The sequence below is a fragment of the Pseudophryne corroboree genome, chromosome 4, assembly GCF_028390025.1.
Source record: "Pseudophryne corroboree isolate aPseCor3 chromosome 4, aPseCor3.hap2, whole genome shotgun sequence".
Lineage (NCBI taxonomy): Eukaryota > Metazoa > Chordata > Amphibia > Anura > Myobatrachidae > Pseudophryne > Pseudophryne corroboree.
In genome coordinates this window covers 535,008,369-535,034,913 of record NC_086447.1, presented here as the reverse complement: position 1 = coordinate 535,034,913, position 26,545 = coordinate 535,008,369, and the positions used below count along the sequence as shown (strand labels likewise).

Sequence of the window (26,545 nt, the reverse complement as noted above, 5' to 3'; positions counted from 1 at the left end):
ATTCACTGAGGACACTGGAGCTCAATGCAGTGGTGTATAGACGGGTGGATGAGTAAAGCTGGCACTTTAATTTAGAAAGTGTGATTGACTCCTCCCCCTCTATCCCCCTATTTTAGAAATGTGTCAGAAGGAGCTGGTCACATTGGGCTTTTCTCCAGCTCTTCACTTATTTTTAAAATATATGTTACTTAAATTCTTCTATCAATTGAGGACAGACTGACACATGGAACCATCTGGGCTGTAAATCATTACAGTTTTGTGTCAAAAGACAGATAGTAGGCAGACTGACAGAACATGTATATTACAAATTACTTGTCTTTTGTGCAACGCTTATTTCCGTGCTTTGGAGGCTGATTCCTCAGTGAGTGCACCATTATACTCGTTGATTTTTACAGTCTTGCTGACCTCATTGAAAATAATAATAATAATGCTTACACGGGGTACAGGTAGAAATGTATACAAAAGGTACAGTCTGCTCTTCGGCTGTCGACATTAGAGGGGGAAGAGAAGAGTCCCTTGTTGCCTGTATGACATTGTTGCCATCTGCTACATGGAGCCATCTGGGGGGATCCGCCACCACGACACCAGCTAGTGTCTGGAGTTCATGGCTAACGGACACCAAGCTCAGGATCGACACGCCACAGCTTCCCTACAAGCTTGTGTCCTCATACCCACAGCACACCGCAGCAATAAGTGTGCTCCCACCTCCCTGGCTAGCAGGGGAGCTGGGATTGCGGTTCAGCTTGTGGAGAACTCTGGTACTTCCAAGCATTCATTCCTCATATCTCTCTCAGCACTCACTAGCCTTCGCAGGCCGCGCTGTACAGGGACAGTTTAGATACCAGCAGTGGCCTTTACATCAGCGCACTGCACAAACCAGCTCAGTTATGGTAGCTTACAGCGCTTCAGGTTACAGCCCTGTACTTTTAATATTGGTGGGTACTGGGCTCGCAGGCACGAGTGGAGCTATAGTGCATCCCTGCTGACACGCTACCTTGATTCAATGGCCGGCTGGGTCAGCTGTCCCTGTTACCTGGTACACACCCACATTTAGGTCAGTGCTATTTTGTCTTCCCGGCTAGTGCTGAGCTCCCACCTTGTTCAGCCTACTCTTCTGCCATTGCTGCTGCTGAGACCCTGTCACTGCATCCAGTCACACTCCCACAGACAGCACAGCACACTGCATAGTTTGCCCTGCAGTCTCGACCCAGCTGAGCTTTGCTACAGCACCAGGGACCGTGAGTGCACTGGGGACTGGCTGGGTTGTGGGGTGACTGTTATATTGATATCGGGGAATTGTGTGTGATAGCCTGGGGGGTCTGTTCCAGGTGAAGCCGCCCCTGATCCCATTAAGACTCTGCATTTGTGTGTCCTCTTTAGCAGGGGTTATGTCTGATCTCACTGCGGAACTGGCAGATTCACGCATGAGGAGGAAATGTGCGCAAAGTGAGGGTTGTAGTGTAGGGCCCATGCAGGTATATACAGATCCAGCTTGGGCAAAGGACTTGGCCTGATCTGTGGAAGGCCTTGTGCAAATTATGGGCTTTTCTAGAATGCCGGTGGTTCTATACAATGGCCTCCTGTAAAGCTCTTACTCCCTGCGGTCTTACTCGGGCGTAGACGTCCTCTCCCAGGGGGAGAAGGGGGAAGGTGAGCTTGGTGCAGCATCTAAGGGCAATGATTTTTTTTCCATCTGGACGCGGTAGCCTGCATTCAGGGTGTGGAAGCCCACATCCTGGCAGTTCGTCCGGTTCTAAAGAGTCTCAGGATGTTTCCCTGTTTGGTAAGAGGCAGAAATCTGCTATTCGTTTTCCTTTTTACAAGAATTAGCGGACCAATTGTCTGTAGCCTGGAGACATTCAGACAAGAAGTTTTCAGATATACAGGCATTTTACTTCCATCTACTCTTTTCCTGCTAATCAGGCTACAGGCGGTAAATCCATTTTTCTGCCCACCTCAGCTCCTGTGCCACGGCGTTCCTTCCTTTTCGTTCCTTTTGAGCCCTTCATTCCTTTCGAGGACGGTACCAAGGAGCCTTTGCTTCAGGCAGAAGGCATCGAAACCATGGCTCACCAGCCTACCTCTTCCATCGCCAGGATCCCAAGCCTGCTGACAAGCCTGTGGCATGAAGGGCTGTCATCCCACCAGGGGATCCCATAGTAGGTGGGCATCTCTTCTGGTTCAAGGGCACTTGGTTCTACACCAGTTTGAAGTCTGGATTCGGAACCTGATTTCTCATGGTTACAGAATAGATTTGTAGCTTATGCTCTGTGACTCTTTTTCACCACAGATCTTCCCATCAACAGAGAGGAGAGTTGCTTTAACAAGCAATTTAAACAACTTCTGGACTCCAAGTGGTGATTCCAGGTCCAGCACATCAGCGAGGGCGGGATTCTACTCAAACTTGTTTGTGGTTTCAAAGCTAGATTAGAGATTCTAACCAGTTCAATATGGATTCTCTTTACTCTGTGATTGCGGGATTGGAAGCCAGGAGTTCCTGGTGTCCGTGGACATAAAGCTATCCTGCGCTTGGCAGAGCTTCACTCTGTGGCAATGTATCCAGTATTTATCCCAGGGATGGAGAACTGGGAGGCAGACTATATCAGTTGCCAGGATCTTCACCCTGGGCGGTGGACCCTTCACCCAGCCATGTTTCAAGAGCTAGTTCACCATTGGGGTAAACCACTGATAGATCTCATGGCTTTTTGCTACAACCACCAGTTGCACAGATACTGCTCAAGGACGCGGGATTCCGATGAGGTACTGTCTTATGTACAGTACCTGTTTCCACTCTTCCCACGAGTACTCAAGCACGAGACCGCCATCATCATTCTGGTGGCTCCAGATTGGCCACGTCGCGCATTGTTCTTTGATCTGTAGCTGCTACTCACAGACTATCCGTGGCCATTTCCTCTACGACTGGATCTCTTACAACAGGGTCTTATAGTGTACCCAGACTTATTGTGACTGCGTTTAACGGTGTGGCTGTTGAAGCCACTCTCTTAAGATGCAAGGGTATTCCTGAGTCTGTTCTCCCTACCATGCTCTGGGCTTGGAAGCCAAGGCTGCTCACTATCATCACATTTGGCGATCTTACATGGCATAGTGTGAAACTGGGTTTCCTTCCTTCCTCTTCCTTCCTTCCTTCCTTCCTTCCTTCCTTCCTTCCTTCCTTCCTTCCTTTTCTACAGACTGGGTTCGATGCAGGCTTGCGTTTTGGCATGGGTGAAGGTTCCGGTGTTGGCCTTGTCCATCTTTTTAGCACCATTTATCCTTGTTGCCTGACGTTCAGGCTTTTCTCGGTTTGGGTCCAGTCACCTTTCGTTCCGCCTATGGCTCCATGAAATCTGAATCTGGTTTTGTCGTTTCTACAATCCTCAGTTTTTGAGCCACTGGACCTTTTAATTTTTTCTCCGTGAAGACTGTCCTCTTACTGACCTGGGCGTCGTCCTGGAGGGTCTCGGAGCTTTGGGACTCTATCATGTAGACCTCCTTACCTGATTTATCATGGTGATCTGTTTAAACCTCGCAGAAAGACTGCTTTCTTACCCAAGGTGGTTTCTGTGTTCCTGTTCCTGTACCACAACGAGGCAGGGGTTATTACGCCAACCTGTTTGTGGTTCCGAAACCGGACGGTTCGTTTAAGACCCATTTTGAATCTCAAGTCCTTGAACCCTTTCCTAAAGGTTTTCAAGTTCAAAATGGAATCCTTGCGAGCATTGACTGCGGGCCTGGAGGAACAGGAATTCATGGTTTCTTTGGATATAAAGGATGCCTATATTCTGATTTGGCCACCTCATCAAGCGTACCTGAGGTTTGCCCTGCTTGACGATCACTACCAGTTCCAGGCCCTACCCTCTGGCCTGTCCACAGCGCCAAGGGTATTCACGACTGTGATGGCAGAGATGATGTTTCAGCTCCGGGTACAGAGGAGTCAGTGTGGTCCCTTACCTGGACGATCTTCTGATAAAAGCAAGATCCAGGGAGCTTTTATCGCTCCATATCGACCGCACTATCCAACTTCTGTCACACCATGGGTGGATCCTCAATTTACAGAAGTCCCACCTGGAGCCAACTCAGCGGCTCCTGTTTTTTGGGATGTTACTGGATACTGTGGCCCAGAAGGTGTTCCTTCCAGAGGACAAGAAAAGAACACTACAGGAGATGGTCTGCATGGTGCTCCGACCTACTCGAGTGTCCATCCATCTTTGCATAAGATTGTTGGGAAAGATGGTCGCCTCATATGAGGCGGTCCAATATGGGAGGTTCCATGCCAGAACATTTCATTTGGATCTCCTGAGCATGTGGTCCGGAACACATCTGCAGATGCACCGGATGATTTGGTTGTCACCTCAGGCCAGGATTTCCCTCCTGTGGTGGCTGCAGTCCTCCAATCTCCTAGAAAGCAGGAGTTTTTGGGATTCAGGATAAGACCCTCCTCGCTACAGATGCGAGTCTGAGAGGATGGGAAGCTGTCACCCAAGGGGCGCAGTTCCAGGGCAGGTGGTCAGCCTACGAAGCCCTCCTTCCGATCAACATTCTGGAACTTCAGGTAATCTACAATGCTCTGCTTCAGGCCTCTCCTCTGCTCAAGGATCACGCGATCCAAGTACAGTCGGACAACGCAACAGCAGTGGCTTACATCAATCGGCAAGTAGGAACAAAAAGCAGAGCCTGCATGCGAGAGGTGTCAAAAATACTCCTCTGGGCGGAAAGAAATGCAAGAACAATGTCAGGAATCTTCATTCCGGGAGTGGACAACTGGGAAGCAGACTTCCTGAGTCGTCACGATCTCCACCCAGGGGAGTGGGGGCTCCACCATCAGGTGTTTTCCCAGATCATCGACTGGTGGGGTTGCCCACAAATAAACATGATGGCTTCTCGACTCAACAAGAAGCTTCACGAACCAGGGACCCTCAGGCGAGGGCAGTGGATGCACTGACGTCGCCTTAGCCTTACCGGCTGGTCTACCTATTTCCTCCGATTCCATTGCTCCCAAGGGTGCTCAAGCGAATCAGAAATCAAGGAGTCCAGGCAATTCTGATTGCTCCGGATTGGCCTCGGATGGCGTGATCCGCGGATCTTCTGGACATGTCAGTCGAAGACCCTTGGCCTCCACCACTACGAAGAGATCTTTTTCAATATGGACCGTTCGTCTACCCGGACTTACGGCGGCTTAGTTTGACGGCATGGAGGTTGAGTGGAACATCTCACAAATGCCTTTCCAAATTTCCAAAAAGGTTATTGCTACTGTGGTTCTGTCCAGGAAAGCGGTGACGTCAAAACACTATCATCATATCTGGAGGAGATATGTCTCCTGGTGTGAGGAACACACGTATCTGCCTGCAGAGTTCCACTTGGGTCGTTTCTTACGTTTCCTGCAGGCTGGTGTGGATAAGGGCTTACGTCTGGGTTCCATTAAGGTACATATTTCAGCTCTCTCCATTTTCTTCCGGATGAAAGTGGCACTATTGCCAGAAGAACAAAGGATTGTTGATTCCGCACCAATCAAAAAATTTGTATATACCATAAATAGCGGATATCTATAGGGATTATCCCTAACTATCTTAATCTGGTGGTGCGCCCGGAGTTAGTATTGTAAGCAATGACATAATATGGGGAAAGGAAAAGAAGACTCTTGGGTGGGCGCACTCTTTGTATTTACAAATGGAAGAAATATGTAAAGTATGTGTGTTGAATAATTAAACATAACCTTTTATTATTAAATTTCATAAAATGTTTAATTTTTGTATCCCATTACAGGTTGAGTATCCCATATCCAAATATTCCGAAATACGGAATATTCCGAAATACGGACTTTTTTGAGTGAGACTGAGATATTGAAACCTTTGTTTTTTGATGGCTCAGTGTACACAAACTTTGTTTAATACTCAAAGTTATTAAAAATATTGTATTAAATGAACTTCAGACTGTGTGTATAAGGTGTATATGAAACATAAATGAATTCTGTGAATGTACACACACTTTGTTTAATGCACAAAGTTATAAAAAATATTGGCTAAAATGACCTTCAGGCTGTGTGTATAAGGTGTATATGAAACATAAATGCATTCTGTGCTTAGATTTAGGTCCCATCACCATAATATCTCGTTATGGTATGCAATTATTCCAAAATACAGAAAAATCCGATATCCAAAATTCCTATGGTCCCAAGCATTTTGGATAAGGGATACTCAACCTGTACTAACAATAGGTGGATGTGCGTAAACAGTTTGGTACAAACAATTGTTGATAATCAGACTTTTCTTTACAGAAAAAATATGTATTGTGTTCTGGTTTATCTATAGCCACATAGATTGGCGGAAGAATGTGCACACTGGCAGCACCACATCCGTATTCCGACACACCAGTACAAGCTTGGCCTCTATTTTAATAGAGATCTGAATTGATCTTGCAGATATATAATATTATTATTATTATTACATTTTATTTATAGGGCGCCACAAATGTTTTGCAGCGCCGTACAGGGAGACCAAACTTAGCATAACAGTAAATAAATAACAAAAATAGAGTGCAGGTAACAAAGAGCACCACAATTCTCAAAACATAATACAGCTTAGATGTACTGTAAGTAGCGGAGGGAGTAATCATTGTACTACTTGAGGCTGGCGGCCATAGATATAGAGGAGCCTTTATCAGTAGGAGAAAAAGCAGGTAAAGATGGTCGCTGAGTGAAATGTGTCGAGAAGAGGGCTTAGACAACAAGAGGAAAGAGGGCCCTGCTCTGAAGAGCTAACAATCTAGTGGGGAGGGGCGACAGACAGATGACATGAGGTGCAAGCAAGCAGGAGGAAGCCTGATGGCAGTACGCAAGCAGAGCAGAGATGTTCAAGGCAGGGTGTTGGAGGAGCAGCCTAAGGACTAGGTTATGCATCGGAGGGGTACGCTTTGATAAATAGGTGGGTTTTCAGTGCGCGTTTGAAGCTTTGCGAGGTCGGGGAGAGTCTAATGGAGCAGGGGAGCGCGTTCCACAATTTGTGAACCTAATTTGCATAAGAATATATTCTCTTATAGATAAATGTCACTGGAATATTCTAGGTTTGCCACATTGTTGGTTTATAGTATTCTGTTTACATAGCATGTAAATATACCAGAATGAAGGAAGAAAAGATATTGGTGATCCTGCCGTTAGTGCATTGTCGGAATTAATAAATTGCCGTACTACGACACTGGGTATTCTTTGGGGGTCACCCTTCCAGGTACTGGCCTAGCCCACCACGTTTGGCTTCCTAGATCGGACGAGGTTGGGCACAGGCGGGGGAGATATGGTAGTAGATCAAATGGCATATATTGATCTACTACCATACCTCACCGCCTATGCCCAACCTCGTCCGATCTTGGAAGCCAAATGGTGGTGGGCTAGGCCAGTACCTGGAAGGGTGACCCCCAGGGAATACCCAGTGTCGGTAGTACGGCAGTTTATTAATTCCGACAGTGCACTAACAGCAGGATCACTAACCTCTTTTCTTCCTTCATTCTGGTGCATTTGCATGCTATGAAAACAGAATACTATAAACCAACAATGTGGCAAACCTAGAATACCCCAGTGACATTTATCTATAAGAGAATATATTCTTATGCAAATTAGGTTCACAAATTGTGATCATGATAAATCTGCAAGATCAGTTCAGATCTCTATTAAAATACAGGTCAAGCTTGTACTGGTGTGTCGGAATACGGATGTGGTACTGCCAGTGTGCACATTCTTCCGCCAATCTATGTGGCTATAGATAAACCACAATACATATTTTTTCTGTAAAGAAAAGTCTGATTATCAACAATTGTTTGTACCAAACTGTTTACGCACGTCCACCTATTGTTAGTAATGGGATACAAAAATGAAAATGTATTTTATTAAATTTTATAATAAAGGTTATGTTTTAATTATTCAACACACATACTTTACATATTTCTTCCATTTGTAAATACAAAGAGTGCTCACACCCAAGAGTCTTCTTTTCCTTTCCCCATTTTTTGTCACTATTGCCAGAAGTTCAGACCTTCTTGCAAGGGGTACTCCACATACAACCTCCTTTTGTGCCAGCTACGGCACCCTGGGATTTGAATATAGTGTTGGAATTTCTACAGTCCTCCTGGTTTGAACCTCTGATGACGGTAGAAGACAAGTACCTCATGTGGAAAACGGTGATGTTACTGGCCCTGGCTTCTGCATCACGTGTCTCAGAATTGGGGGGCCTTATTGTGTAAAATTCCATACTTGGTCTTTTACGAGGACAGAGCACAGCTCCGGACTAGGCAGCAGTTCCTGCCGAAGGTTGTCTCTGCGCTTCACCTGAATCAACCTATTGTGGTTCCGTCAAGTTCTGACACCACTGCTTTTCCGGAGGCATTGGATGCTGTGCGAGCCTTGATCTATGATCTATGTCAAGTGAACGGCTCGGATCAGAAAAACGGATTCCTTGTTCGTGCTCTATGATGCACAGAAAAGGGGTTGTCCTGCTTCAATGCAGTCCATTGCTCATTGGCTTAGGCTTACTATCCAACAGGCCTATGTGTCTGCAGCCTTGCCTGTTCCTAATTCTCTAAGGGCCCACTCTACAAGATCAGTGGGCGCTTCCTGGGCGGCTGCCCGTGGAGTCTCGGCTTTGCAACTATGCCTAGCAGCTACCTGGTCGGGGAAGAAAACTTTTGATAAGTTCTACAAGTTTGATACCCTTGCCAAAGAGGATACCCAGTTTGGGCAGGCGGTGCTGCAGCAGTCTCTGCACGTTCCCGCCCATTCTGGAAACTTTCGGACGTCCCCATCGTACTAGATTTCCCAATATCCCTTATGGATGCTAGAGAAAATAGGATTTTAATTACCTGCCGGTAAATCCTTTTCTCGTGGTCCATAAGGGATATTGGGCGCCCGCCTCAGTGCGTTGACTTTTCTGCAGGTTCTCGTGTATGTGGTTACCTGTTGTTACCAGCCGTTGCTGGTTTTATGTGTTCGTGGTGTGCTGGTTTATAAATCTCACCACTCCTTGTTTTCATGTTTCCTTCTCTCATATATGTCCTTTCTCCTTCGGTCACATTTTTACCTATAACTGCCTGTGGGAGGGGGCATAGAGGGGGAGGAGCCAGCACACCCATTTGAAGAAATGTAAAGTGCACCGGCTCCTTTGGACCCCGTCTATACCCCATCATACTACATTCCCCAATATCCCTTCTGGACTACAAGAAAAGGATTTACCGGTATGGAATTAAAATCCTATTTTCTCTGACGTCCTAGTGGATGCTGGGAACTCCGTAAGGACCATGGGGAATAGACGGGCTCCGCAGGAGACTGGGCACTCTAAGAAAGAATTAGGACTACTGGTGTGCACTGGCTCCTCCCTCTATGCCCCTCCTCCAGACCTCAGTTAGAATCTGTGCTCGGCTCGAGCTGGTTGCACACTAGGGGCTCTCCTGAGCTTCTAGTAAAGAAAGTATTTATTAGGTTTTTTATTTTCAGTGAGATCTGCTGGCAACAGACTCACTGCTACGAGGGACTTAGGGGAGAGAAGCGAACCTACCTGCTTGCAGCTAGCTTGGGCTTCTAGGCTACTGGACACCATTAGCTCCAGAGGGATCGAACACAGGCCCAGCCTCGGTCGTCCGGAGCCGCGCCGCCGTCCCCCTTGCAGAGCCAGAAGCAAGAAGAACGTCCTGGAAATCGGCGGCTGAAGACTCCGGTCTTCATTAAGGTAGCACACAACACTGCAGCTGTGCGCCATTGCTCCCTATGCACACCACATACTCCGGTCACTGATGGGTGCAGGGCGCTGGGGGGGGCGCCCTGGGCTGCAATTAGAATACCTTAAATTGGCAAAAAAACACATAATATAGTCTGATAAACTATATATGTGTAAAAATCCCCTGCCATAATATTAATAAAAGAGCGGGATAAGCCCACCGAGAAGGGGGCGGGGCTATCTCCCTCAACACACTGGCGCCATTTTCTCTTCACAGCTCCGCTGGAAGACAGCTCCCCAGGCTCTCCCCTGCAGTTTCCAGGCTCAATAGGGTAAAAAAGAGAGGGGGGGCACTAAATTTAGGCGCAAAACTGTATATTATAGCTGCTATAGGGAAAATCACTTTGTGTAGTGTAAATCCCTGTTTATATAGCGCTGTGGTGTGTGCTGGCATACACTCTCTCTGTCTCCCCAAAGGACTTTGTGGGGTCCTGTCCTCAGTCAGAGCATTCCCTGTGTGTGTGCGGTGTGTCGGTACGGCTGTGTCGACATGTTTGATGAGGAGGCTTACGTGGAGGCGGAGCAGGTGCCGATAAATGTGATGTCACCCCCTGCGGGGTCGACACCAGAGTGGATGGATATTTGGAAGGTTTTAACTGACAGTGTCAACTCCTTACATAAAAGGTTCGATGACATAACAGCTGTGGGACAGCCGGCTTCTCAGCCAGTGCCTGCCCAGGCGTCTCAAAGGCCATCAGGGGCTCAAAAACGCCCGCTACCTCAGATGGCAGACACAGATGTCGACACGGAGTCTGACTCCAGTGTCGACGACGAGACTAATGTACATTCCACTAGGGCCATCCGTTGCATGATTACGGCTATGAAAAATGTGTTGCACATTTCTGACATTAACCCAGGTACCACATAAAAGGGTATTATGTTTGGGGAGAAAAAGCAACCAGTGGTTTTTCCCCCATCAGATGAGTTAAATGAAGTGTGTGAAGAAGCGTGGGCTTCCCCTGATAAAAAAACTAGTGATTTCTAAAAAGTTACTAATGTCGTACCCTTTCCCGCCAAAGGACAGGGTACGTTGGGAGACATCCCCGAGGGTGGATAAAGCGCTCACACGCTTGTCAAAAAAGGTGGCACTACCGTCTCAGGATACGGCCGCCTTTTAAGGAGCCTGCGGATAGAAAGCAGGAGGCTATCCTGAAGTCTGTATATACACACTCAGGTACTATACTAAGACCTGCTATTGCTTCAGCATGGATGTGCAGTGCTTCAGCAGCGTGGTCTGATTCCCTGTCTGATAACATTGATTCCCTTGACAGGGACACTATATTGCTAACCATAGAGCATATTAAAGACGTAGTCTTATATATGAGAGATGCACAGAGGGATATTTGCCGGCTGGCATCTAGAATAAATGCAATGTCCATTTCTGCCAGGAGAGTATTATGGACTCGGCAGTGGACAGGTGATGCGGATTCTAAAAGGCACATGGAGGTTTTGCCTTACAAGGGTGAGGAATTGTTTGGGGATGGTCTCTCGGACCTCGTTTCCACAGCGACAGCTGGGAAGTCGACATTTTTACCTCCGGTTCCCTCACAGCCTAAGAAAGCACCGTATTATCAGGTACAGTCCTTTCGGCCCCAGAAAGGCAAGCGGTTTAAAGGCGCGTCCTTTCTGCCCAGAGGCAGGGGTAGAGGGAAAAAGCTGCACCATACAGCCAGTTCCCAAGAACAAAAATCCTCCCCTGCTTCCACTAAATCCACCGCATGACGCTGGGGCTCCACTGGTGGAGCCAGGTGCGGTGGGGGCCCGTCTCCGGAACTTCAGCGACCGGTGGGTTCGCTCACAGGCGGATCCCTGGGTTCTACAAGTGGTATCTCAGGGATACAAGCTGAAATTCGAGACGTCTCCCTCTCACCGTTACCTCAAATCAGCCTTGCCAGCTACTCCCCCAGACAGGGAGGTAGTGCTGGCGGCAATTCACAAGCTGTACCTCCAGCAGGTGATAATAAAAGTTCCCCTCCTTCAACAGGGACGGGGTTACTATTCCACAATGTTTGTGGTACCGAAACCAGATGGTTCGGTGAGACCCATTCTAAATTTGAAATCCTTGAACACTTATATAAGAAGGTTCAAGTTCAGAATGGAATCGCTCAGAGCGGTTATTGCAAGCCTGGAAGAAGGGGATTACATGGTATCACTGGACATCAAGGATGCTTACCTGCATGTCCCCATTTACCCACCTCACCAGGTGTACCTCCGTTTTGTGGTACAAGACTGCCATTACCAATTCCAGACGTTGCCGTTTGGTCTGTCCACGGCACCGAGGGTATTTACCAAGGTAATGGCCGAAATGATGATACTCCTTCGAAAGAAGGAAGTTATAATTATCCCATACTTGGACGATCTCCTTATAAAGGCGAGGTCCAGGGAGCAGTTGTTGGTCGGAGTAGCACTATCTTAGGAAGTGCTACAACGGCACGGCTGGATTCTGAATATTCCAAAGTCGCAGCTGGTTCCTACGACGCGTCTGCTGTTCCTGGGTATGATTCTGGACACAGAACAGAAGAAGGTGTTTCTCCCGGAGGAGAAGGCCAAGGAGTTGTCATCTCTGGTCAGAGACCACCTGAAACCAAAACAGGTGTCTGTGCATCACTGCACGCGAGTCCTGGGAAAGATGGTAGCTTCTTACGAGGCAATTCCATTCGGCAGGTTCCATGCAAGGATCTTTCAGTGGGATCTGTTAGACAAGTGGTCCGGATCGCATCTTCAGATGCATCGGCTGATCACCCTGTCCCCGAGGGCCAGGGTGTCTCTGCTGTGGTGGCTGCAGAGTGCTCATCTTCTCGAGGGCCGCAGATTCGGCATACAGGACTGGGTCCTGGTGACCACGGATGCAAGCCTCCGAGGTTGGGGAGCAGTCACGCAGGGAAGAAACTTCCAAGGACAATGGTCGAGTCAGGAGGTTTCCCTACACATAAATATTCTGGAACTAAGGGCCATTTACAATGCCCTAAGTCAGGCAAGACCCTTGCTTCAAAACCAGCCGGTGCTGATTCAGTCAGACAACATCACGGCAGTCGCCCATGTAAACCGACAGGGCGGCACAAGAAGCAGGATGGCGATGGCAGAAGCCACAAGGATTCTCCGATGGGCGGAGAATCACGTGATAGCACTGTCAGCAGTGTTCATTCCGGGAGTGGACAACTGGGAAGCAGACTTCCTCAGCAGGCACGACCTCCACCCGGGAGAGTGGGGACTTCATCCAGAAGTCTTCCAACTGATTGTAAACCGTTGGGAAAGGCCACAAGTGGACATGATGGCGTCCCGCCTAAACAAAAAGCTAAAAAGATATTGCGTCAGGTCAAGGGACCCTCAGGCGATAGCTGTGGACGCTCTAGTGACACCGTGGGTGTACCAGTCGGTTAATGTGTTCCCTCCTCTTCCTCTCATACCAAAGGTGCTGAGGATAATAAGAAAGAGAGGAGTAAGAACTATACTCATCGTTCCGGATTGGCCAAGAAGGACTTGGTACCCGGAACTACAAGAAATGATCTCAGAGGACCCTTGGCCTCTGCCTCTCAGACTGGACCTGCTACAGCAGGGGCCCTGTCTGTTCCAAGACTTACCGCGGCTGCGTTTGACGGCATGGCGGTTGAACGCCGGATCCTGATGGAAAAGGGCATTCCGGTTGAAGTCATTCCTACGCTGATAAAAGCTAGGAAAGATGTGACAGCAAAGCATTATCACCGCATATGGCGAAAATATGTTGCTTGGTGTGAGGCTATGAAGGCCCCCACAGAAGAATTTCAGCTGGGTCGATTTCTGCACTTCCTACAGTCAGGAGTGACTATGGGCCTAAAATTGGGATCCATTAAAGTCCAGATTTCGGCCCTGTCTATTTTCTTTCAAAAAGAACTGGCTTCACTGCCTGAAGTTCAGACGTTTGTTAAGGGAGTGCTGCATATTCAGCCCCCTTTTGTGCCCCCAGTGGCACCTTGGGATCTCAACGTTGTGTTGGATTTCCTAAAATCACATTGGTTTGAACCATTTCAGACCGTGGAATTAAAATATCTCACGTGGAAAGTGGTCATGCTTTTGTCCTTGGCTTCGGCTAGGCGGGTGTCAGAATTGGCGGCTTTGTCCTGTAAAAGCCCCTATCTGATCTTCCATATGGACAGAGCAGAATTGAGGACGCGTCCCCAATTCCTCCCTAAGGTGGTATCAGCGTTTCATTTGAGCCAACCTATTGTGGTGCCTGCGGCTACTCGGGACTTGAGTCATGGGCCCTACACATATGGCGATGTGCCGCCGAGGTGCCCGACCCGGCGGCGGGGGGGCAGTGATGGGGGGAGTGAAGTTTCTTCACTCCCCCCGTTACCCGGCTCCATAGACGTGCAGGCAAATATGGACGAGATCGTCCATATTGGCCTGCATGCACAGCCGACGGGGGACCAGCGATGAACGAGCGCGGGGCCGCGCATCGTTCATCGCTGGAGCCTCCACACTGAAAGATATGAACGAGTTCTCGTTCATTTATGAACGAGATCGTTCATTTCTTTAAAAAAATCGGCATGTGTGTAGGGCCTATCAGAAAGACTGACTCACTGTTTATCCTGCATGCACCCAACAAGCTGGGTGCTCCTGCTTCTAAGCAGACTATTGCTCGCTGGATTTGCTCCACGATTCAACTTGCACATTCTGCGGCTGGACTGCCGCATCCTAAATCAGTCAGAGCCCATTCCACGAGGAAGGTGGGCTCTTCTTGGGCGGCTGCCCGAGGGGTCTCGGCTTTACAACTTTGCCGAGCTGCTACCTGGTCGGGATCAAACACGTTTGCAAAATTCTACAAGTTTGATACCTTGGCTGAGGAGGACCTTGAGTTTGCTCATTCGGTGCTGCAGAGTCATCCGCACTCTCCCGCCCGTTTGGGAGCTTTGGTATAATCCCCATGGTCCTTAAGGAGTCCCCAGCATCCACTAGGACGTCAGAAAAAAAGAATTTACTCACCGGTAATTCTATTTCTCGTAATCCGTAGTGGATGCTGGGCGCCCATCCCAAGTGCGGATTGTCTGCAATACTTGTATATAGTTATTGCCTAACTAAAGGGTTATTGTTATGAGCCATCTGTTAGTGAGGCTCAGTTGTTATTCATACTGTTAACTGGGTATAGTATCACGAGTTGTACGGTGTGATTGGTGTGGCTGGTATGAGTCTTACCCGGGATTCCAAATCCTTTCCTTATTGTGTCAGCTCTTCCGGGCACAGTTTCCCTAACTGAGGTCTGGAGGAGGGGCATAGAGGGAGGAGCCAGTGCACACCAGTAGTCCTAATACTTTCTTACAGTGCCCAGTCTCCTGCGGAGCCCGTCTATTCCCCATGGTCCTTACGGAGTTCCCAGCATCCACTACGGACTACGAGAAATAGAATTACCGGTGAGTAAAATCTTATTATTTGTCACTTACAGATGAGTACATTGTTACTTTCTCTATGTAAGTATTTCTTTGTTTGGGTTAGTTACACTTTAAATAAACTATTTTTCTCATGTATTCTTTTTTGTTTTCCAGGGAGTGAGAGACCTCTCAAAAGTGATAGTAGAGAAAATTCATACTATTCCGAGCACTGTGAGCTCTGCTGTTGTACAGCAGCTTCTAGCAGCAAGAGAGGTAACTATTCATTCTGAAAAATGCGCACAGATCTTAGTGTGTGGTAACTAAACACACTTGTCTGTATAACCCTGCTACCCTCTTCTGTAATCATGCTTTTTTAAAGTATTTTAAGAAGGTCTGGAAAATAAACCACAATTGGATAGAATTAGAACAAAAGGGTCTGCTTGGATATTGCATAATACCAACAAATGGGACCTAGCGTTGCAAAGTTCCTGGTGTATTGTGACCTAAATATCTAATTTTGAATAGTTGCATGATTAATTTTGGGTTTATTGTACTATAAAGTATAGATGTATTGATGCATTGTGTATATATGTCAATGATGAGGATGGAAGTGGATAATTATGTATTTAATGTGTAACTAAGTGCATAAAATACAGTTCACAAATGCAAATTGCTAATGCAGATTAAAATCAGCTGAATCATAGGAGAGTATTTAATTGGCCAAGTGCAATACTGCTGCCTGCACTTGTTTTACGGTGCGTGCATAAAACATTGCTTATTTTTGCTTGTTTCTCCATGGGTGCAATGAAATGTAAGCCATGGCTTTATTTTTGTACCTGCAATAGTCCTTGGAGTCTCATCCCACTTAAATGCATTGCACTCCAATGAGCCGCATATTAAATGCAATGGTATGCCAAACACTGTGCGTCAGACACCTGAGTTGTATCTTTTCCTGATCTGGAATTGCCAGATAGTTTATAGAAGCTGACTAGCTACAGGTCTGGCTAAATCTAAGTACATGGACTCTATTCAGTGTGGAGAAAAATTCAGGGAAGAACCATCACCCAAGTACCATAGAGGAGAAGGGATTTCATACAATTTTTTTACTTTTTTTTTTTTTCCAGATGGTATACATGTAGAACAACGATTAACACTACAATTTTTCAAGTATATTTATCCCCTAAATAGTGCAAAAAATATACTGGAAGTTAATTTGTCTTTCTTAAAGGTTGTAGCATACATCTTGGACAGGAATGCATGCCTTCTTCCAGCTTACTTGGCAGTAACTGAAATCCGCAAACTTTATCCTGAAGGAAAACTTCCGCATTGGGTAAGAATTTGTTTTGCGCCCACTTAATTTAATAACTAGTGATGGAAAAAATCTTTCAATAGAAACTGCAAATGGTCAGTTCAATTATTGTGATTGTGCTGCCAAATGTAACTGTGATGTTTGGCTACATACATACAGTATTTGTTCATTGCAGTACCTGCAACATTTCTTTGTTTTTTGTTTTTGTTTGCACACTATGTGGTACTAAGATAAACCATGCCACATTGCGGCCATCTCATCTAATTGAATTGCCTCCTTAATCTGTCATAATATTTCAGCACTCTAATATTGTACCAGAGTACACAGTGATCAGTTTTTTTTTTTTTTTACACTGCCAGTCCATAGAGGTTTCATCTAGCCTGTGTCTTCTCACGGTTTCATCTCTCGCATGCTAAGGGCGAACACAGAAAAGAAATTAGAAGTTATAGCACTTCTCTTTTGTCCACACCATTTACAGTCCCCAGTATCTTGGGAGATATCAGGAGGAAACATGACTTTTACCTCAACAGATGTATTGCTTCAGGGTCCAGTACATTTAATGGTATGGATATTAACCGGGAACTTCTCAGAAGGCGTATAAGTCAGTAATTGCTGGCAATGAAAAATACGTTATCAATATTGAGAGAAATGTATTACATTGTACATCCTTGACTCTGTAAAGGTCTTGCCTTATTCACATCCACATGCACAAGTACAGCCATCAACGCTGAGTGTTTTTCTGGTGACCAAATAGACCTCAGAAAAGGTAATTATTCATTATTTTCCAAGTGGTGAAGAGAATGTGCCTGTTAGGTCCTTTGTTTCTCCGTAGAACCTTAATTTAATACTTAATGTTCTGATGGTTACCATGTTTTGAGCAAACGGAGGAAGTCTGTCTGAGATGGTTGACACTGAATGTGGTGTTCCTGGTGGCAAGTATGACTGCTGTTAAGGTGGAAGACTTACAGGCACAATAGCACAGGTGTTTGTTAAAATGATCTACAAGGATAAAGTAGGTCTAAGAGCCAATCCTACTTTTCTATCAAAAGTGGCAGCTATTGAACATCTCATATTAACCAGAATGTTGTTTTGTCTTTTTGCCCACAGCCAGTGAACTGCAGTCACTAGATTTAGTGAGAAAAATTGCTGTATATTTTTCCAAGACAGTGGGTGTTGGGAATGAGGAACAGCTACTTGTAATTCAGATAGGACCCAGGAAAGGTCATAAAACAGATTATGGGCCCTACACATTTAGCGATTACACTGAAAGATATGAACGATCTCGTTCATTAATGAACGAGATATTGTTCATATCTTTCAGTGTGTATGCACCAACAGTGAACGATGTGCGACCCCACGCTCGTTCATCATTGGTGCCAGGTCGTTAATACTTGCATGCCAACATGGATAATCTCGTCCATTTTAGCATGCAGGGCTATAGGGCCGGGTGATGGGGGGGGAGTGAAGAAACTTCACCCCCCCCCCACCCCACGCCTCCGGGTCATCCATCGGCCTTTGGGCACCTCTGCGGCAAATTCGCTAGTGGGTAGGGCCCATTAGAGTCGTGGTTCTCAAACTTTCTTGAATCCTGGCACCCTAGAGCAGTGGTTCTCAAACTCTGTCCTCAGGACCCCACACAGTGCATGTTTTGCAGGTAACCCAGCAGGTGTGCAGGTGTATTAATTACTCACTGACCCATTTTAAAAGGTCCACAGGTGGATCTAATTATTTCACTTTTGATTCTGTGAGGAGACCTGCAAAACATGCACCGTGTGGGGTCCTGAGGACCGAGTTTGAGAACCTGTGCCCTAGAGTATCAACAATTTTTTCACAGCTTCCCTAGGCCAAAGGTTTCTTATTGAAAAATTCAAAAACAAGTATTACATTAAGTATATTGTACTTATATGTCCTCCTTAGGGTCAGTTATGTGGTGGTGTGCAGGGTTGCACTTCTGTTTGTTCACGTTTTACGATAGGCAAAACTAGTGCTGGTGGCTTCCAATCATACTGATATATATATATATATATATATATATATATATATATATATATATATATATATATATACACACACACACACACACACACACACACACACACACACACACACACACACACACACACACACACACACACACACACACACACACGCGCGCGCGCAGTATCCAAAATATCAACACTAGTACTGGAACCAAAACAGTAAGATCACTAGAAAGATCTGCCTAGTGGACACTCCCTACAGTTTAGGGCGTCAGCCTGTTACCTCAAGTAAAATAGGCACTGGTATAAGTGCCTAAGATAGACATGTGTGGACAAAAGATGAGGTAGTAAAGGCGACCGCTGGTGCCAATCAAGTGCAAAACTAGGCAGTTATGTAAAAAGTATAGAATTTATTAAACTGTGAAGCACTAAACAAACCCGAGTACTGAAGATGGAAATTGATACAGTTAAAATGACATGCACAAGGGGTAAAATAAAACGCTTATAAAGTTATAAAGAACATAAAAACGGTAAAAAGGACATAAAAATATATAGGAATAAAAAAGTCAAAAAATACAAAAGAGAGAGTAGTAAAATATCTTAACTTAATAATTGAGGTTAGATCAAGGCAGCACCGAACGCGTTTCGTCCTGTGTGGACTTCATTATAATAAAAAATTTGATTTGGTCCTGGACCACTAAATCGTGGCACACCTGCAAGTGCCCTTTAGGACTCGGGTGCCATGGCACCCCGCTTGGGAACTGCAGGTTTAGAGTTTAATCCTACTACCAAGTTGGGCATAAAGTGTCAGAAATAATAAGTGGTATATATACTAAAGTGCAGGTTTTCGGATGTTGAGATGTTGCCCATAGTCAGATTATGGCTAATATCATCTAGAAGGTGCTAGATAAATGATAAGCAGAATCTGGTTGCTATGGGTATCATCTTCACATCTGAAAATCTGCACTAGTAAAGATGCCCCTAAGTGTCCACTCAACTGAAATGGTAGCAACGTCTTGTGCAAAGAGGGCTCAGTCCCGAAGACCAAATTTAGCAAGACAGCTTGATTAACTTCTGTAGCAAATATCATTTGGATATATGGTCTCTACTGACTCTATTGTGCAGACATGTTTGCTGCACCACTGCTTAACTAAATTATTATGCAGCATGTACTGATATTATTTTTATTATCCTTCATCTACTGTATATGGCACCACAAGGGGTCCTCATAGCCTTACAAAGTACAGAAACAATATGCACAAAACAAGAAAAAGGGACTTACAGAACAGGACAAGGTTTACAAACATTACTGCAGCAGCAGTCATATTACCCTAATGAGCAACTGGGAGAGTCAGATCCAAAGTATTGGTGCTGCTGTTGGTAGTGGGAAGGAGATGGTGGTATAACTGAGGGAAGAGGGCCCTGCTCGTGAGAGCTTACAATCTAAAGTGACTTGTTTCTTCGTAGCTTTCCCTATTTTATTGCTTGTGTACATCCCACTGTGAGGGCTGCCGTTGAGTATTGAAAAATAAATCCAAGGAATTTTAATTACCAAGAATTAAATTATTATTTTCTAGGTACTTCATGGCAGCCTAGATTTCTTACAGATGCTATTTTGAAGATGGTATATCAGAGGCAGGCTGTGATATTATTTAGACTTGTGGAAAATGTGGTGCTGTATTCTGTTACATTCAGGGGGAGGTTTTATTTTATCTACCTACAATCTTCTACCTAACACACATATGTAAAACTGCCCACTGTAAGGGCTGCCACGGCATATTTAGAAGAATGTTATCCGCAATTATAATTTTCTGATCTTTAGTTGTTGGGCAACCTGGTGTCGGACTTCGTGGACAGTTTCAGACCCACAGCAAGAATTAATTCAATCTGTGGTAAGTTGGTGTATGCATGTGTGTCTATGATAACGTTAATAAAGCTAACCACTCTGTGACCCTTTATAATGCAACCTTAAAATTGTGTTGACATGGACACCTAATCAACAATTCACAAATGCAGTCCTAATTATTATGAACACCTTAAAGGAATAACATTTTTACGAATCAAAAGAGCTGACTTTGCACCAATGTCCATTAAAAACAGGTGACTTAGGGGCAGATGTATTAACCTGGAGAAGGCATAAGGAAGTGGTAAACCAGTGATAAATGCAAGGTGATACATGCACCAGACAATCAGCTCCAATATGTAAATTAACAGAAGGTGATTGGCTGGTGCATCTATCACCTTGCATTTATCACTGGTTTATCACTTCCTTATGCCATTTCCAGGTTAATACATCTGCCCCTTAATTAGTACCTCAATTTGATTTAACCATCTGGACTCAAGCATTGATATCCTTAAAACTCGGAGTTTGGGAAACTCTCTGGATTAATGTCTCCATTGCCATCAGTTAATAGAATTTGTTCTTTCATAAATGTTATTAGGTAGCTGATATAATTATTTGCCACAAGTTGATGCATTTTAGACTTAAGTTTTATATTGATGAAAATGTTACAGATGTTATGTTCAAAGGTTTTCAAGTTTATCCTCAGAAAATGTGTGTGCTTGAAATATTTTAGTAAACTTGCAGAGCCCGTTGTAACTAAACTAGTGTCTGAATTGTAAACTTTTTATTTTCTTTATTGTGCCCGACAGGCCGCTGCAGTCTTCTTCCTGTGGTGAACAATTCTGGAGCCATCTGTAACTCTTGGAAACTGGACCCTTTAACCTTGCGCTTTCCACTGATAGGACTTTTGCCCTATGACAAGGTGAGTTACTAATTAAGTTTAACCTTTTTTTTTTTTCTTTTTTGCAGTCAAACACATCTGTAGAGGGTGCTTAAACTTCACATGTATTACAGTAGTACAAATTAGTATAAAAAACATCAGCAAATAGGACTATGGCGGAAAAAAACAGAGCTAACCATGGTGGGGGAGGGGGGGGGGGGAGAAGTGGGGAAGAAAGGTAGCATTAACAACAGTTTGTACTGAGAAAATAATATGAATATGCTAAGCACAGTAATTTTGTGTCATTCTAAGGGCCAGAAGCACTTTGGTGCAATTATATAGTTCCCGGAGAGGTAGAAAGGATCCTTGTGGAAGGCCTCATCCTTGTCACGGAGAAGAATGATAATATACTCTAATGGTTCCTAAACTTTCTTGAATCACGGCGCCCTAGAGTATATCAGTGTTTCTTCAAGGCACCCCTAGTCCAAAAGTTTCTTATTGATAAATTAAAAAAAACAATTTAAGTAAATTGTCCTTACCAGTCACCCTTAGGTTCAGTTATGTGGTAGTTGACATAGTTGTGGTTCTTACTGGCCACATCCTATTTAATAAAAGGCTAAAGCTGTTCTTCATCTCTGTGGTGTGCTGGTGGCCACTAGATGGCGCTTGACAGAGCAATTCAAGTGTTGCTCCATTTGGACGGACTTTATCACACACACCTCAGCATGACAGCCCTGACTCCCAGAAGCGCCATCATTTTGACGGGCTGGTAACTAGTATTTTATCATTGGCAGCCACTGACACTGGTTTTGCCTATCACTTTGACTATAAATAACTTGTTTTGGTCCTAGATCACCAACTCGAGGCACCCCTGCGAGTGTCTCATGGCACCTCGGGTGCCTAAGCACACTATTTGGGAACCAGTGACATACTCCACTGATGCCATATACCAAAGTTCTTTTATAACTGTGTATTTCTCTGACGTCCTAGTGGATGCTGGGACTCCGTAAGGACCATGGGGAATAGCGGCTCCGCAGGAGACAGGGCACAAGAATAAAAGCTTTAGGATCAGGTGGTGTGCACTGGCTCCTCCCCCTATGACCCTCCTCCAAGCCTCAGTTAGATTTTTGTGCCCGAACGAGAAGGGTGCAGGCTAGGTGGCTCTCCTGAGCTGCTTAGAATAAAAGTTTATTTTAGGTTTTTTATTTTCAGTGAGTCCTGCTGGCAACAGGCTCACTGCATCGTGGGACTAAGGGGAGAAGAAACGGACTCACCTGCGTGCAGAGTGGATCGGGTTTCTTAGGCTACTGGACATTAGCTCCAGAGGGACGATCACAGGTTCAGCCTGGATGGGTCCCGGAGCCGCGCCGCCGGCCCCCTTACAGAGCCAGAAGAGCGAAGAGGTCCGGTGAAATCGGCGGCAGAAGACGATCCTGTCTTCAGACTAAGGTAGCGCACAGCACCGCAGCTGTGCGCCATTGCTCTCAGCACACTTCACACTCCGGTCACTGAGGGTGCAGGGCGCTGGGGGGGAGCGCCCTGAGACGCAATATAACAGATGATACCTTAGGTTGGCAAAAGAATACATCACATATAGCTCTTGGGCTATATGGATGTATTTTAACCCCTGCCATTATTACAGAAAAGAGCGGGAGATAAGGACGTCGTGAAGGGGCGGAGCCTATCTCCTCAGCACACAAGCGCCATTTTCCCTCACAGCTCCGCTGGAAGGACGGCTCCCTGACTCTCCCCTGCAGACTTGCTACAGAATCAGGGTAAAAAAGAGAAGGGGGGGCACTATTGGCAGCTAAAAATTATATAAACAGCAGCTATAAGGGAATAACACTTATATAAGGTTATCCCTATATATATATATATATATATATATATATATATATATATATATATATATATAGCGCTTGGTGTGTGCTGGCAGACTCTCCCTCTGTCTCTCCAAAGGGCTTGTGGGGTCCTGTCCTCTATCAGAGCATTCCCGGTGTGTGTGCTGTGTGTCGGTACGTGTGTGTCGACATGTATGAGGAGGAAAATGATGTGGAGGCGGAGCAATTGCCTGGGTTAGTGATGTCACCCCCTAGGGTGTCGACACCTGACTGGATGATCGTATTTAAAGAATTAAGTGATAATGTCAGCACTTTGCAAAAAAACGGTTGATGACATGAGACAGCCGGCAAATCAATTAGTGCCTGTCCAGGCGTCTCAGACACCGTCAGGGGCCCTAAAACGCCCGTTACCTCAGTGGGTCGACACAGACCCAGACACAGATACTGAGTCTAGTGTCGACGGTGAGGAGACATAAATGAGGTGTGTGATAAAGCGTGGGTTTCCCCCGACAAAAAACTGCTAATTTCTAAAAAATTACTGGCACTATATCCTTTCCCGTCAGAGGTTAGGACGCGTTGGGAAACACCCCCTAGGGTAGATAAGGCGCTCACACGTTTATCTAAACAAGTAGCGTTACCATCTCCTGATACGGCCACCCTCAAGGAACCAGCAGATAGAAGGCTGGAAAATATTCTTAAAAGTATATACACACATACTGGTGTTATACTGCGACCAGCAATCGCTTCAGCCTGGATGTGCAGTGCTGGAGTCGCGTGGTCGGATTCCCTGACTGAAAATATTGATACCCTGAATAGGATAGGATTTGAAGGATGCATTACTATATATGCGTGATGCACAGAGGGATATCTGCACCCTGGCATCAAGAGTAAGTGCTATGTCCATTTCTGCCAGAAGAGCGTTATGGACGCGACTGTGGTCAGGCGATGCGGATTCAAAACGACATATGGAAGTATTGCCGTATAAAGGGGAGGAGTTATTTGGGGCTGGTCTATCGGACCTGGTGGCCACGGCAACGGCTGGAAAATCCACCTTTTTACCCCAGGTCACTTCACATCAGCAGAAAAAGACACCGTCTTTTCAAACTCAGTCCTTTCGTTCCCATAAGTACAAGCGAGCTAAAGGCCATTCCTTCCTGCCCCGGGGCAGAGGAAGGGGAAAAAGACTGCACCATGCAGCCGCTTCCCAGGAGCAGAAGCCCTCCCCTGCTTCTGCCAAGTCTTCAGCATGACGCTGGGGCTTTACAAGCAGACTCAGACATGGTGGGGGCCCGTCTCAAGAATTTCAACGCGCAGTGGGCTCACTCGCAAGTGGACCCCTGGATTCTACAGGTAGTATCGCAGGGGTACAAACTGGAATTCGAGGCGTTTCCCCCTCGCCGGTTCCTGAAGTCTGCTCTACCAAAGTCTCCCTCCGACAGGGAGGCAGTTTTGGAAGCCATTCACAAGCTGTATTCCCAGCAGGTGATAATCAAGGTACCCCTCCTACAACAGGGAAAGGGGTATTATTCCACGCTGTTTGTGGTACCGAAGCCGGACGGCTCGGTGAGACCAATTTTAAATCTGAAATCCTTGAACACTTACATAAAGAGGTTCAAATTCAAGATGGAATCACTCAGAGCGGTGATAGCAAACCTGGAAGAAGGGGACTATATGGTGTCTCTGGACATCAAGGATGCTTATCTCCACGTCCCAATCTACCCGTCTCACCAAGGGTACCTCAGGTTTGTAGTACAAAACTGTCATTATCAGTTTCAGACGCTGCCGTTTGGGTTGTCCACGGCACCTCGGGTCTTTACCAAGGTAATGGCCGAAATGATGATTCTTCTTCGAAGAAAAGGCATCTTAATTATCCCTTACTTGGACGATCTCCTGATAAGGGCAAGGTCCAGGGAACAGTTAGAAGTCGGAGTAGCACTATCTCAGGGTGGATCCTAAATATTCCAAAATCGCAGCTGATTCCTACGACACGTCTACTGTTCCTAGGAATGATTCTGGACACAGTCCAGAAAAAGGTGTTTCTCCCGGAGGAGAAGGCCAGGGAGTTATCCGAGCTAGTCAGGAACCTCCTAAAACCAGGCCAGGTGTCAGTGCATCAGTGCACGAGGGTCCTGGGAAAAATGGTGGCTTCTTACGAAGCGATTCCATTCGGAAGATTCCATGCAAGAACTTTTCAGTGGGATCTGCTGGACAAATGGTCCGGATCGCATCTTCAGATGCATCAGCGGATAACCCTGTCGCCAAAGACAAGGGTGTCTCTTCTGTGGTGGCTGCAGAGTGCTCATCTACTAGAGGGCCGCAGATTTGGCATTCAGGATTGGATCCTGGTGACCACGGATGCAAGCCTGAGAGGCTGGGGAGCAGTCACACAGGGAAGAAATTTCCAGGGCTTGTGGTCAAGCATGGAAGCATCTCTTCATATAAACATTCTGGAACTAAGGGCCATTTACAATGCCCTAAGTCAAGCGAAACCCCTGCTTCAGGGTCAGGCGGTATTGATCCAATCGGACAACATCACGTCAGTCGCCCACGTAAACAGACAGGGCGGCACGAGAAGCAGGAGGGCAATGGCAGAAGCTGCAAGGATTCTTCGCTGGGCGGAAAATCATGTGATAGCACTGTCAGCAGTGTTCATTCCGGGAGTGGACAACTGGGAAGCAGACTTCCTCAGCAGACACGACCTCCACCCGGGAGAGTGGGGACTTCACCCAGAAGTCTTCCACCTGATAGTAAACCGTTGGGAAGAACCAATGGTGGACATGATGTCGTCCCGTCTAAACAAAAAACTAGACGGATATTGCGCCAGGTCAAGGGACCCTCAGGCAATAGCGGTGGACGCCCTGGTAACGCCGTGGGTGTACCAGTCAGTGTATGTGTTCCCTCCTCTGCCTCTCATACCAAAGGTACTGAGAATCATAAGAAGGAGAGGAGTAAGAACTATACTCGTGGCTCCGGATTGGCCAAGAAGGACTTGGTACCCGGAACTTCAAGAGATGCTCACGGACGAACCGTGGCCTCTACCTCTGAGAAAGGACCTGCTCCAGCAGGGGCCTTGTCTGTTCCAAGACTTACCGCGGCTGCGTTTGACGGCATGGCGGTTGAACGCCGGATCCTGAGGGAAAAAGGCATTCCAGATGAAGTCATCCCTACCCTGGTCAAGGCCAGGAAGGACGTAACCGCAAAACATTATCACCGCATTTGGCGAAAATATGTTGCGTGGTGTGAGGCCAAGAAGGCCCCTACAGAGGAATTTCAACTGGGTCGTTTCCTCCATTTCCTGCAAACAGGACTATCTATGGGCCTAAAATTAGGGTCCATTAAGGTTCAAATTTCGGCCCTGTCGATTTTCTTCCAGAAAGAACTGGCTTCAATGCCTGAAGTTCAGACATTTGTAAAAGGGGTACTGCATATACAGCCTCCTTTTGTGCCTCCAGTGGCACCTTGGGATCTCAATGTTGTGTTGAGTTTTCTAAAGTCACATTGGTTTGAACCACTCACCACTGTGGACTTCAAATATCTCACATGGAAGGTGACGATGCTGTTAGCCCTGGCGTGTGTCAGAATTGGCGGCTTTA

General features: G+C 46.1%; 1 protein-coding gene across 2 annotated transcripts in view; it reads left to right on the top strand.

Moving 5' to 3' along the window:
• The window catches only part of MED23 (mediator complex subunit 23), a 226,154-nt gene that overhangs the window by 52,076 nt on the left and 147,533 nt on the right, over window positions 1-26,545 (top strand). For both annotated transcript variants that reach the window (XM_063917304.1, XM_063917305.1), the window contains exons 6-9: window positions 15,275-15,373; window positions 16,329-16,430; window positions 20,211-20,280; window positions 21,041-21,153. In XM_063917304.1, the coding sequence (XP_063773374.1) occupies window positions 15,275-15,373; window positions 16,329-16,430; window positions 20,211-20,280; window positions 21,041-21,153 (384 nt within the window). The remainder of the gene's footprint in view (window positions 1-15,274; window positions 15,374-16,328; window positions 16,431-20,210; window positions 20,281-21,040; window positions 21,154-26,545) is intronic.